The sequence below is a fragment of the Thunnus maccoyii genome, chromosome 12, assembly GCF_910596095.1.
Source record: "Thunnus maccoyii chromosome 12, fThuMac1.1, whole genome shotgun sequence".
Taxonomy (NCBI): domain Eukaryota; kingdom Metazoa; phylum Chordata; class Actinopteri; order Scombriformes; family Scombridae; genus Thunnus; species Thunnus maccoyii.
Genome location: NC_056544.1, coordinates 24,910,465 through 24,924,767, shown reverse-complemented (window position 1 = coordinate 24,924,767; position 14,303 = coordinate 24,910,465). Strand labels below are relative to the sequence as shown.

The window sequence follows — 14,303 nt, the reverse complement described above, 5'->3', positions numbered from 1 at the left end:
TGTGAGGAGCTCAGCCGTGCCCTCGTGCACACAGGTGATGAAGGTGGAAGAGAGAGAGACGGAGAGGCAAACATCCCATTCTCTTCCCACCAGCTCCAGTCAGCTGCTAGCAGTGGAGGAAGTGTTTGTTGTGATTATTATGTACAGTACAATGTGAAATTTTCAGCAGCGGCTCTGCACCACACAGCGATGCAAACCTGGCCCTACGCTGTGATTCCAAATTATTTATCGCCCGCCTGGCCAGTGACCCCAATTTATTTGTGTGCCATGACTCTGATTGGCTGTTATGGACCAGTGACTAAACTTTTATTGGCCCCAGGCCATCGGTTATGTCAGACCCTGTAAGTCACCCTCTAGGAATCTTCAACAATGTTTTTCAAGAAAGTTTTTTCAGTTTGATTAAATTTAATGACGGTTTTCAGCAGTTTTTCCTCTGCAGCTGTCTTGGGAACCTGGCTGATGACTACTCTTGTCTTCTTTTGCAACTCTTAAGTTAAAAATGACAAACAGCGAGAAATAAACTCTTTCAGAAGGGGGAGTGTTTGTGATTTTTTTTTTTTGTTGTTGTGGAGGAACTCTAAATGTTTTCAGGCGACTGTAGGAATCCAGATCATACATTTTTAAAAGAAAAGTCTCTTGCCAACAAATTGAAAACGCCTTTACAGACTCTCTTAGAATTTTTTTGAGGATACTGAATAACAAATGTCCCGGTAGAACTAATGTCTTGTTTTTCTCCCCACCCACTCGTAAGTGATGTATAGCATTTCATAAATGAACTCTTCATCTGCCTCCCCAGCTTCCGCTTCCGATTAAAACCTCCAGACAAATCTCATTTCCCCACCCCCCCCGGTATTTACAGGACGGCTTTAAAATTAATTTAAGTTGTCTTCCTTGTCTCAAAGCAATCCTGTTGTCATTTCCTAGACTGAGAAACATCGAGACGCTGTCGAACCTATTTCGCTCCGTGCTGCTGCTCTCACCAGGTAAATGGTATTTTATCTCTCCCATAATGCATGCTGATGTAGCTACACAGGCAGCTGGCTGCCAGCCACTCTATCAAGGAGATGATGATGAAGCCAGGTTGTACATAAAAGTGGGAGGATGAGTCAGTTCATTGATGTGTGTATGAGCATGTACCTGTGGGATTCTGATGGTGTGTTGTGTTTGTGTGTGTGTGTGCGTGTTTTTGAGCCTCTGTTTTTCGTGTTCGAGTGTGTTTTATGTGTATTTGGTGGAGTCTGAGAGTTTGTTTCTGTGACTCTGTGCCCATTTATTTGTGCGTGAGTGTGAGTGTGTGTGTGTGTGTGGCTGTGTCTGAGTCTGAGAGCGTGTTTGTCCATGTGTCCTTGAGTTTGTGTGTCTGTGTTGACTCCTGTGTGTGCAGTCTGTTAATATGTGTGTGTGTGTCTGTGTTTTTCTGTTGGTATCCACGCATGTTTGTGTGTGTTTTCAGTGTAATAAAATGTGTGTGTGTGTGTGTGTGTGTGTGTGTGTGTGTGTTCCCTTCCCAGACGACCTGCTGTGCTGCGTGTACCTGTGTTTGAACCAGCTGGGTCCTGCCTACCTAGGGATGGAGCTCGGCATCGGAGAGACGGTGCTGATGAAAGCTGTTGCTCAAGCAACTGGTAATAGGCGCGCACACACACACACACGCAATCACTTTGTTGCACCCAAACACTTGCTCGTACATTCCCAGCTTAACCGCTAATGCCACCCCTTCTCTGCTCATCAGCTGGCGATGTGGCTGCTATTTACCGTCTCACTCTTGTTTCCAGGGCGACAATTGGACAAAATCAAGGCAGAGGCACAAGAGAAAGGAGATTTGGGCCTAGTGGCTGAGAGTTCCCGTAGCAACCAGCGCATGATGTTCCAACCGGCCAGTCTGACAGCAGGGGGTGTGTTCAGGAAATTGAAGGAAATTGCCAGCATGAGTGGGAACTCGGTGAGCCACGGAATAACATTTTCATTAAGGGAAAGCAGACTTGGGAAAATATTGTTTTCACACTATTTGCCTCTCAGTATTGGGGTCAGGGAGGGGGAAAAAAGAGGAAATGCTAATGTGTTTGTGTTTTTGAACAAGTAATTATTAGTTTATTTGTCTACTTCAGAGGGAAGGAGGTAGTCTCTCAGCCCTTTGAATAAGTCGTCACCTGGCTGGAATCTCGCAAGCAATTAGTTCCCTCTCCTTCCTTGTTGCTGCTGGGTTTTCTTTTTTTTTTTCTTTTACTCTAGACTGAACATGGAGTTTGTACTCGCTGGTGACCTCAGTCTTTTTACATTCTGTCTCCTCTCGCTCTTCTTCTGTGAATCTCAATTTCCTCCCGTCTGCCTCAGGCCATGAATAAGAAAATCGACATCATCAAAGGCCTCTTTGTGGCATGCCGCTTTTCCGAGGCCCGCTATATAGTCAGGTAAAATAACACTCTCTCCAACACATTCGCAGACGAGCTCGACCGCGTGTGTGTGTGTGTGACCACGGGCACACATGCACACACGCACATCTGCATCACATAGACACACAAATATCGCAGTGCCTTCTTGCCTCTCTGCATGTATGCTCAGGCATGTAGCTGTTGTCATGGGTAGCAGGTGCAAACGGATGTCAACACTTACTGCCGTTGGTCTTGTGGTTTTTGATCGACAGGTCCCTCGCTGGGAAGCTGAGGATAGGACTGGCTGAGCAGAGTGTCCTTTCAGCATTAAGCCAAGCTGTGTGCCTGACACCACCCGGTCAAGGTATTTGTTAATGTTAAAACCGTCAAGCACCCGTCCCGGTGTGAAGGCTCTGTAAAAGCAGTTTGTGCTTTAATTCATAAAGAGATGCTCCTCTACATGTGGTATGACCGAATTATCCTCTTGTGATATTTAATGCTGCGAGGTGACACTTAAAGAGAAGAAGGTAGGGTGTTACAGCAAGTAATAATGCATTTTATTTATAGGACGCTTATTAAAGCAGTGCTAAAATATTCTTTGCAGTCATTAGAACTGTCATAGATGAAACTGGAAACATGAATTTATCAACCGAGCCGATATACAACCAATGAGTAACCTCCAAAAGCATGATAAAAATCAACAAACACAGAAATCCTGAGTTAAATAATTGAAATATGAAATCAACATATCTGTGTCGGTGAATCCATCAGTATGACGTTTCGACGTTCCCCCCCCCCCCCCCCCCCCGCTATTACCAAACACCACAGAACCACCAAATTAAATAAATTCGTTTCCCCACTTATTAGTATTCGTGGCTTATTCACGACTGGAGGTATGCTTTAATAAGAGTCAATTAGACCAGAGGCTCGGTGGGGAAATTTGCATTGATCTGGTCTGGAAATGTTTTTTGTAACATTTTTATTTATTTATTTAACCATTATTTAATCAGGCAGGTCAACCAAGAGCAAATTCTTTGTCGGGCTAAAGTGGATCATTACGATGAATAATGTATTCGAATGATTCAGTATTCAGTCGTATTTTTGAATATAGCGTAATTATTCATGTTAAGCTGGGAAACAAAATAATTCATTAGTCCCTCCGTTTTTTTTTTTTTTGCAAACCACCTGACCACATCGGCAGTGAAATGAGTCCAAGCAGCACGGCGGAAAACACTCGAGGTGCAGCTGTACACAAGTAATTGCAACCGTCGCGAGTCTCGTGTGTTTCCCGGTCCCTTTTGAAGTGCCTCTGAACTTTCATTCTAACAAACGTCGGGCCATACAAACTGTTCAAACATTTACACTGGTCTGTTTTTAAATGCATCTTTTTCTCCCCTTTCCCTCCTTCCTTATAGGTTTCCCTCCCGCTGTGATCGACGCAGGGAAGGGGATGAGCGCCGAGAGCAGGCGGGCTTGGATTGAACAAAAGAGTCTCATTCTCAAACAGACTTACTGGTAACTGAAGCCTAAGCAAAACCACCACCCCCCCCACCCACCCACCCCTCATTTCACTTTGCAGTCTCTCCTCAGCCCCACTACAATGCTTCATCCCCCTTAAGCCCTGTCCCTCATTCTCCCTCACTCATTCTCCTCTTTCATTTTGGATGATATTGATTTTTTTTCTTCTTCTTTGTTGTTCTTCCCAAACACCCTGCCTTGTCTCCTGCTCACTCCCCAATGCTCTCTCTCCCCCCCCCCCCCCCGTCCAGCGAGATGCCCAATTACGATGTCCTCATCCCCGTTCTGCTAAAAGAGGGCATAGACCAGTTGCCCAATCACTGCAAGCTCACTCCAGGTAAGCAGCCCATCAGGTGACGTACACCATTCAAAAACGGTGGCTGGGTGTGTGTGTACGCTTATCGATCCGTTCAGCGGAGGTGAGTCAGTTATTTTAGTTGAGTCATTTATCACAGAAAGATAAAAGATACCCCTAAACTAAGGATTAGCTCCCAATTACACTGTTGTCAAGCTATTTGTGATAAGAAGCCTTGACACCAAGGTAGGAAATTAATACCAGCCGCCATCTCAACGCCGCTAAATTGGGAAGCTAAATTGGCTGTGGTTGGTCAGGTAGATGAATCTACCAGCTATTCTGGCAGGTGAACAATTGTTATTCAGAAGGCTGCTCTGTTCTAAAATGCAATATAGTTAAAGGAGCCGGTGAATTTTAGATAGCACCAGCCGGCTCGGACAAAACGTTACTGTCCTGTCGTATCTGGCTCCGGTGCTCCGTAAGCTGCAATTAAAGGAATTTGTTTGGTACATTTACATTATATCACTCCCGCTGCTGCTTTTGAAGCTTAACTTTTTAGCAGTGCAGCCTAAGGGGATGTGAGTCAGAGAACTTTTCATATTAGGGCCAAATTAGAATACAGACAAACTAATTTTCAACTATGGTTCTGTCACAGAAAACAGTTGTGGGTGTGATGCAGTCGTGTCATGCGGGAATGTGTCAGCAGAGCTAATTTCACAGCTACTGGGGTTTTTTTTTTTTTTTTTTTTTTTGCATTTGGCAAAATGGATCTGAGATCTGCCTCTCTGTCTAACCTGGAGGCCTGTTATTGCTCAGCCCCTCCCTTCCCCTCCCTTCCTCCTTCCTCCTCGTACAAGAAAGTGGCAAATGAAGAAAAGTTCTCCTGGGCTAACTCACAATTAGATTCTGAACTATTTATGATTCATGAAAAATGCATCACTGCTTTTTTTTTTTTTTTTTGTAGGTAGCTTTAGTGTCCCGCTGTTTTTTAAGCTGTTTACTTCCTCCAATTCTCTCGTCACCTGTCCTCTCACAGGTGTACCGCTGAGACCTATGTTGGCTCACCCCACCAAGGGGGTCGGAGAGGTGATGAAGAGGTTCGACGAGGCAGCGTTCACCTGCGAGTACAAATACGACGGAGAGCGTGCGCAGGTGTGTGTGTGTATATGTGTGTGTACACAGTAGGTGGCAAAGTGACGGAGTGCAACTGTTTGTTTTTTCTTCCGTTTGGCACCGAACATATGCCTGCTGAATTTTGTATGCATATACCTCTCGGCTGTGTTCTTTGAGTGTGAGGTATTGCCGTTCTGTGAGTTATTTTTCCCCTCTCTCTCTCTCTCTCTTTCTCTCTCTCGCTGTGTGTTCACTTGACTGTGTGCACACATGCATGGCGTTTCTGTACGGTGGGTGTGTGTGAGTGCCTGTGCCTATTCTTTTAAGATAAACAGTAGTGCTGCTTTTGCCCTGGGCCCGTAGGCAGAGCGAGCTACTTCTGCCATTATGGACCAGAGAGAAGAAGAAGAAGGAGGAGGAGGAGGAGGAGGAGGGGAGGGTGGGGAGATATAGAGAGAGGTGAGGAAAGAGGCTAGAGACAGTGAAGGCAAGACGCAATAGAGGGAGAGGGAGACCGACACGAAGACGCGACGGGAGACATCAGTCGAGCTGTGGAAATTCGGAGACAGAGAGACATATAAAGAGACACAGCAAGACAGAGATTGTAATGTAAACCCCTCCAGCTGTATTGGTAATTTTGGACAGTCATGCCAATAAAGTGCCTTTGAACTGAGTTGAATTGAGAAGAAGAGAGACGAGCAGAGAGAGAGAGAGAAACAGGATGGAGACAGAACGAGTGAGCCCTATGACGTCCTCCTTTTCTTTCCCTTTCTCTCACTCTCTGTCTCTCTCTCTCTCTCTCTCACACACTGGTCTCACCGCAGTGGACACTACCTCAAACAGCCAGCAGAGGGACTCGTGATACACCACTCAGTAAAACACTCCCTCTCTGTTAGTGTGTGTGTGTGTGTGTGTTCAGATTTTGTGAATAACCATAAAGTGTGTATCTGCGTGTGTGTGTGTGTGTGTGTGTGGCATCTGATGAATCAAAATAAGTGTGTATGCATGCAGGGAAGTATGTGTCCCATCAAATCAGCCGAGTAAGTGATTGTCTGTGTATTTCATCTTTATTTTATGAGTTTTATTTGTCAGAGACAAGGCTCATTGATCAATAGAAGAAAATAAAAACTGTAATTGAGCCAGTGTCATCTGTTGTCCCGTCCACATGTTCAAACGACGTCCCAACAATCGACTAAAACAACGTTTCATGTGAATTTATGTATACGAAACAGAAACATAATAAGAATTGCGCACAAGGCAATACATTATAGCTCAGACTTGATTTTAATGGCAGTGTAATGGCGGTTGGCCTCATTAAGCCGAGACAAATGATAATAAAGAAAATAAAAAGATGTAAGGAAAAGAATAGAAGAGGAGCGATGAAGACAAATAGAGCAAGACAGATTATAAGATGCTCCAGAGAAGAAAACTAGTGTTATAATGTTCACATGCTTGATTGTTAATGACCCACATCTTCAACTTTTTGCCAATGAAAAAAAGGTAACTATTGATTTCTCTCGTGCAAAGCTCATACTATTCAATTTTGTATTGCCCAAAATCACAAATCATCAAATTAGCCTTAAAGGGCTTTACAATCTGTAGAGCATATGGCACCCTCTATCTTTAGACTAGTCAGTTCAAATGAGAAAAAAACTACCCCCCAAAAAAACTAGAAAATGATAAACAGAGGAGGAATCTCTCCAGAGTATACAGACTGGACAGAAATAACAATAGTAAAATTACAATATGGAGAAACAGAATGATAATTTTAGACATTGCAAAAGTGTATGAGTTGCAGGAGGACATTTCACAACTTCCAGTCGTTGCCAAAACCGGTAGAACCTGAGACACACGAGCTTTTTCTCTATAATGTTGCCCTGGAAAGAGGACAGACTACACACACACACACACACACACACACACACACACACAGACACAGGTGATGCAAAACTCAAGGATAACATTCATTCAGAAGGAGAGAGAGAGGTCTGACCCAACAGAGCGACAGGTGCGATTGCTCGTTTTATCCTGTGCGGTGGGACTTCTACAGCGTGTTCTGTGATGTCGGCCCCCATTGAAAGCACCAAGTGCTCTATAATGCACATCTGTAGACATGGCGGAGTAAAAGGAAAATGTTTAGTTTATTTTAGTTGGATGCAATGTCGCCCTGTTAGAGTCAGAGCCCACATGGTCCCAGGTTTACTTTCATTCATAAAACCGTTGTTGCATAAGTAAACAGGTGAGGTTGAAGTTGTTCTCAATCATCTATGTACGTGATGCAAGTCATGACAGACAGCAAGCTGTGATTGTAGTCTGCTAGCAAGTATTTGAGTCTATGATCACACAAAGTGACACAGAGATCATCTCAAAAGACAAAAGTATTGTGTAGATACTGAGATCCTGAAGACTAACGTGATTTATGACTCTATAATCACCTAATCTGACACAGTGGCCCAATCTTGGCATTATACTACCACTATCTATCAAGCTAAATCATAAAAACCTACATTTCATTTGTAGTATTAACATTGACCTGTTTTTAAACATGTGTTTACTTACTAAACTGAAACTGTATTTTATTCCTTGTGTTTTGTTTTGTTTTGTTTTGTCCCCCCCCCCCCCTATAGATTCACATTCTGGAGAGCGGTGAGGTTAGAATATTCAGCCGCAACCAAGAAGACAACACCAGCAAATACCCCGATATCATCTCTCGCATTCCCAAGGTAAAACACTCGAACACACAGAGCGACGCGGCTCGGTCCCTGGGAGAGAAGAGAGTCAGCCTGAGCCGTGATTGTCAAATGAGGGCTTTTTACAGCTGTGTGGATAACAACTGCACACATTTATCTCACTCAATCTGTCTTTCATTTTGCCTTTTTTTTTTCATATTTCTGGTTTCCATAAGCCTACTCTTCCTCTCTTTGCCTCGTTCTGTCTCAGATTGAAACCCCTTTTTTCAAAGTTTATCTGCTCCTTTTCTTGTCCTCTTCCTCCTTCAGTCACTAAAAGCTACTATTAGTCATCAAATTTTATTTTTTTTTTTAATTCAGAGAGTTGTTTATTCAGGCGGGATAATTTTCTAGTCATGCGGATGCTGTTGTCACCCTAATAGATGTCAAAAACACTTGTCATTTAAGCTAAAATCACAGAAGTGGGTAGACTTGCCAAATTAGTGAGGTTCTGCTTGCGTGGGAAGAGAAAGAGAGAGAGAGAGAGAGATCACCAGGACCTGAAGCTCTGGCAGTTGGCCTGGGAGGTTATCTGAGCATGCTCACTACCTAGACGCCTGCTGAGCATGTTTTTTTCTGCTTTTAGTAAGGAACTGCAATGTAGTACCAAAATAAAGCTACGTCTGTTTGCTCTCTCCTTTCAAGACTTTGTCCGGCACACACACAACTGTTATTGAAACATCAATAACGTTAAAAGAAAATCATGTCTCGTTTCATTTTATCTACACCGCATGGCCACTTTTTCCAGTTCAAACCCATCCGTAGCAGAATTCAGGCTCGATATCACTTTGGAACGTTTCTCAGCTGAAATACAAACGTGGCACGCGTGATATCTCAGATGTCAATCACTGGAAAGTATTGTGTTTTTTTCAGGGTTGTCATGAATTAAATCCCAGACACAGACGAGTGTTAAATACAGTTTTTTGGACATCGTGGTCACTTATGTCTCCTCCTCTTAACTAAGCTGTTTATTGTGTTAAACTGATCATGACTCAACCTGTGCGGATGTGCTGCAGACTAGAGAAAAAGCAGAAAAAAAACCCTCTCAGTACTTTTTATAAGTAAACTTGTAACTGAATCTCTGGTTGTAAATCTAGTTTCACTCCTACGTTCCTGTTCTTATTTTCAAACATCAGCCGTATTTTATTGTTTACTCGTAGCTTTATCAGAGTCGGTTTTTAAGATAACGGAAACGCACATTGAACATTTTCTACTGCTTCATATCAAAAGCTCTTCACAGGCCCTCGGTGCCTTTTTTTTTTTTTTTTGGTTTTAAGGCACTGACCATGAACCAGAACATCCCGGGGTCTAGTCTAGCCGGGGACCCTTGTTGCATGTCGTTCCCCTTATCTTTATCTCTCTTTGATTTCCTGTCATCTCCCTACAGTCGACTCGCTAATTCGCCACATTAAAAAAAAAAACGCCTGAAAGAAGGCTGTGAAGCAGTCATAGGAAATGTTTTAGTCAAGTTAGCTTTATTAGCAGTGCCATTGTTTTAAAGACAAGAAATTATTATTTATTAATTATTAGGAAATAAAGGCTCTTACTGCACACTTCCATCACATCATAAATGGTAAACAACTTCTTTTGTGTGGAAAGTCAATCACGCCGTGCCAGCATGACTTCAGCGGTTGGTTGCTTATGGCTTAACCCCGTCTATCATAATAAAAAAAAAAAAAACAGCATTAGGTAATTGCAGCGAAGGAAAAGTTCACTTTTGAGTGTTACCCCCCCCCCGCTGCCGCTTCCTGTCAGTTTATCTGTCTTTCTCTCTTCACACCCTGTATCTCATCGTTTCACATAACATCTGCCCTCTCACGTTTTCCTCTCGCACTGATTTTCATTTCTCCGGTTATTGCTCCTTTTTTTCTTTCTCATAACTTTAAAAGCTACGTGGCTCTTTGTCTCCCGCCCTCACCCCTCACCGCGCCCCTTCTCTCTCTCTCTCCGTCCACCCGTCTAATCAATTCTCTCTCTCTCTCTCTCTCTCTCTCTCTCTCTCCTCTTTTCTTCTTCATTACTTCTTGATGACACCTGTTCATTCCCTCACTACTCCCTGCTGTCTTTTTCACCTCTGTTTCTCTTCTCTTCTCTTCTCTCGCTCTTTTCTTATTCATTCTTTGTCTCCTTCTTCCTCTCATCTTTTCTCAGCGCTTTGATTCAGCCTGTCTGTAATTTCACCTTTTTTTTTGGGTCCGTGTATGTCTCTTTGCCTCTTTTACCCTTCCCCTCTCACCACTCTTCTCTTCTCTCTCCCCTTACATATTCTCCTGCTCCTGTTCTTTTTTTTTTTTTCTTCATTGCCTGTCGGTGCTCCTGACTGCCATCTTCTCTCACCTTTTTTGATTCTGCTTTCATTTCCTTTTTATCCCCCCCCCCCACCCCCCCTCCAATCTCCCCTCACCATTTGTCTTTCACACTCTCTTTCCACACACCCCCCCCCCCCCCCCCCTCACTCCCTTTTTAAAACCTTTTCTTTCACTTCTTTCCCCAGTCTTTTCTCTCCTGCTTGTCTCACTTCTCATTCTCTCTAACCAGTTTTTTTTTTTTTTCTCCGAATCTTTCTCCTTTCTCTCTCTCTCATCATTACCTCTGGCTAAACTCAGAGGGGTTTCGGATGAAAAAAAAAACGATAAACGAAGTGAAAATTTTGGGTGTCAGCCATTTGTTTTTCATTTGCACGTCGTGTGGGGAAAAGCGCATCGTTATTTTTTTTTTAAAGTGATTGCATCATTTTATTTAATTTGCGCTCGGGATAACTGTCTCCTGTTTACTTAATTTATGACACTTCATTTATTTGCGCTGCGAAAACACACCATGTCTGTTGTTTTTAAAATTAAGCTCTCATCGGAGGAAATCGATTGCCGATCATTAACTCGGGCCCGACGATTGATTAAAGAAACTGCTCGAAATTTGCATCCCCTTGTTCCCTCACATTAGGTTGTCATGGCAGCGTCTCGGTGAGTGTCGACACATCCTTGTGAATGCAATGAATGAACAGCGGCTGAGTGAAACTTCACACTAACACACATCGCCTTGCACAGAGGAGATAGTCTGATTAGATTTTACAGCACCTTGCTGCATTATTTTGCATATTAATGAGGGAAAAGTAATTTTCCTGAAGCTAGCATAGAGCTTTAATGCTTTAAGTTATGAATTAATAGTAATACATTAATATTAATACAAATACATTAATTGTTCATTAATGCCCTACTTAGCCTAATGACCCACTAACCGGTTGTGTGTGATATATAACGGTGAGACTGTTTTCCAAACAACCTGTTACCTCTAATGCATCCCTCAGCCTGATTGAATTGATCCCTCTTAGACTGGAGCGGCTGATGAGCTCTCTTTCTGGGTCAGGTTGTAAATTTTAAAGGATCCTGGCGGCCCCCAAATCGACCAGGAAGTAAGAGATTAACATCCTTTAAGCCTCACACGCAGGATTTTGGTGGCAGATAATTAGCAGTCACTTCAGTCTGATCTTGATGGTCAAAGCAATCTGCCCATGAGCTAGATGCTTTATTTCCCAGACTAAACCCTATCAGAGTTTGTTTCCCTGCACAGGGAAATAACTATCAGCTGCTGGAGCCGTTTTTTTACTTAATGCCGGGGAAAAAAAACAGCTGAGAAACAAACTGTAAAGAGTCTCATGTGGAGCATTTGGCTTTTGGCACAAAGTGGGCATCTGACCAAAAGAGGGGGTGTGTTTTAACAATTTGGCAACTAGCGAAATACAGAAGAAGAGACGGCAGCAACAGATACGGCTACTCAAGAGAAAGCGATAAATGTAGAGGCGAAAAATGTTAATGTGTTGACTTTTTTGAAGTATTTGGTGATAAATTGAGGGCAACTGCAGGTCCTGAAACAGCCTGAACATGTTTTCAGATGGATTTCCTGCATTCATGCCTGTTGAAAGCACCCAGTTGAGTCTTGTCCTCAGTTTAAATCTCTTAAGTTTGTTAAATTTTCTTCTATTACATTTCCAGACAGTCTACAAATAACAAAATCTGACTTTTTTATATATATAATGGAAAAACCCTCCTTGTCCCTCTGTTGAATATCATCTCTCATCTCTTTATTCATTCCCATTTTGCCGTATCTTCATCATGTCTCCTATAGATGAAGAAGGACTCGGTGGTGTCCTGCGTCCTGGACACCGAGGCGGTGGCCTGGGACCGTGAGAAGAAACAGATCCAACCCTTCCAGGTCCTCACCACCCGTAAGAGGAAGGTATGGATGGAGAAACGGACAGACAAAAAGATGAATGAAATGCTTCAGGTGTCAAAAAGGTAGAGAGGAGGAGGTGGGGGGAAAAAAAGGTTGAAGGGAGAAAACAAGAAAGAGATGGAGACCTGAAGAGGAGAGGAGAGGTGGATAATAGAGTGAAATGATGCAGCAGATGGACGGAGAAAGAGCAGACAGAAGAGGGAGAGAGACTGATAAGTAGGAGAGAGAGGAGTCAAATGGATCGAGGGGAGAGAGGTAGTGAGGTAAAAGGGGGGGGGGGGTTGAGATTGCAAATGTCAGCAAGGTGTTTTTTTTCAGTGTTGATCAGAGTAACGGCCTCTTTTCACCACACCAATCACATTAGAATGAAACTGCTGCCTTTACCTTGTTGTTTTTTTGGTGTTTTTTTTTTTTTTTTGGATGCATGATGACATCCCTGAAAATTAGGAAAGGATAAAATTAGTGTGCAAATACAGAGAGCACGATGATGAAAATGGGTGAAAATGATTATCCTGATGATATTTTGCTGGATATTGTTACTGCCACTATGAAATCATGACTGTTTTTGTAATGACGATTTGATGCACAAACTGATTGTACTGCCCTTCTGGCGTTTTTGTAACAATATCTTCACTGTTTTACCACCACAAGTGTTTCTGCTGAAATGAATTTTTTTTTTTTTTTTTCAGATGAGGAGATTAAACTAATATACAGACTAATTAAACATCATTAATGAGCGGAGGGGAAAGTAATGAGAGACTGAAGAGGAGAATGAAGGAGAAGAGGGATAAATCAGGAGAGAAAATGTTTTATTGCAGATGCTGCCGTTTCATTTTGTGTCGCTGATAACATCTCTTCACCGCTGGCTACTGGTCATAGGATTTATTTATTTATTTTTTTGTGATATCAAGTTTTGGGAGAAGTGATTTCTTAAAGAGGCGCTTCATAAATTCACGTACACGACCCTTTTAGAGCGAAGAATAAAGATATTATATGTAAGGCTGCGACTAACGATTAGTCTCATTATTGATTAATCTGCTGATTATCTCGATTAATCGTCTGGTTTATAAAAAAAATCAGAAAATAGTGAAAAAATGACGTCTTCAGTTGTCTTGTTTTGTCTGACCAACAGTCCAAAACCCAAAGATATTCAATTTAACATCATATACGCAGGACAAAGACAAGCATTCAATCATTACATTTGAGAAGTTGGAAACAAACTGATACATTTCCTGTTGATGGACTTTATTGATTAATCATTGCAGCTGTAATTATGAGAAATACGGTCAACACATCTTACTCAGTGCTTGATAAAATGCTGTAATTAATGTTGTAAACTGGGAATATTTTTAATCACATTTCACAAAAAACACAATTTATCTCTGATTATAAAATGTTATGCCAATAACTTTTTGCTAAATTAGTTTATAAAATTAGCAAATGTTTGGTTAGAATAATCTGATATTTCATATTCATGCTGCGTTTCTTCTTGGTGCGTTACGTCACCTGTGGATCAATGGGATCATGTAAAACCATTGGCAGGGATGTGTGTTGTAGGGCAGCAACTACTGATTATTTTCCATTATCAATTGATCTGCTGCTGATTAATCGTTCTGTCTATAAAATGTCAGTAAAAATCCAAAGATACTCAGTTTACTGTCATGTATGACACAGCAAATAAAATAGTTTCCAGTTAATTTTCTGTCAATTGATTAATTAACTAATCATTGCAGCGCCGGTGTTTTGCATCACTGGCAAAAAAAAAAACCCAACCTCCACAGGGTAGCTTTTAATTATCGGGATGCAACCTGATTTACTAAATCACTGGTTTGAAACTTTTAGCTAGGAAAGAAAGGATTTTACTCACAAACTTAGTGATTTTGGAACAGCTGGTGCAACACTGGGACGGCGGTAGAAATCATATAATAAGGTAGAGTAGATGGTGTAGAAACCGGCACAAGTAAACAAACTCAGAATAAACAGTATGAGGTGCAAGAGAGGTGAAAATAGGAGAGGGAGAAGTAGGAGAGGTGAGTGAAGTGAAGT

At 42.2% G+C, this 14,303-nt stretch overlaps 1 protein-coding gene across 1 annotated transcript in view; it reads left to right on the top strand.

Moving 5' to 3' along the window:
* The window catches only part of lig1 (ligase I, DNA, ATP-dependent), a 53,932-nt gene that overhangs the window by 18,543 nt on the left and 21,086 nt on the right, over positions 1–14,303 (top strand). The window contains exons 10-19 of the mRNA XM_042428570.1: positions 925–983; positions 1,512–1,625; positions 1,776–1,942; positions 2,335–2,411; positions 2,645–2,736; positions 3,788–3,887; positions 4,142–4,227; positions 5,222–5,337; positions 7,926–8,021; positions 12,150–12,260. Coding sequence (XP_042284504.1) covers positions 925–983; positions 1,512–1,625; positions 1,776–1,942; positions 2,335–2,411; positions 2,645–2,736; positions 3,788–3,887; positions 4,142–4,227; positions 5,222–5,337; positions 7,926–8,021; positions 12,150–12,260 — 1,018 coding nt within the window. The remainder of the gene's footprint in view (positions 1–924; positions 984–1,511; positions 1,626–1,775; positions 1,943–2,334; positions 2,412–2,644; positions 2,737–3,787; positions 3,888–4,141; positions 4,228–5,221; positions 5,338–7,925; positions 8,022–12,149; positions 12,261–14,303) is intronic.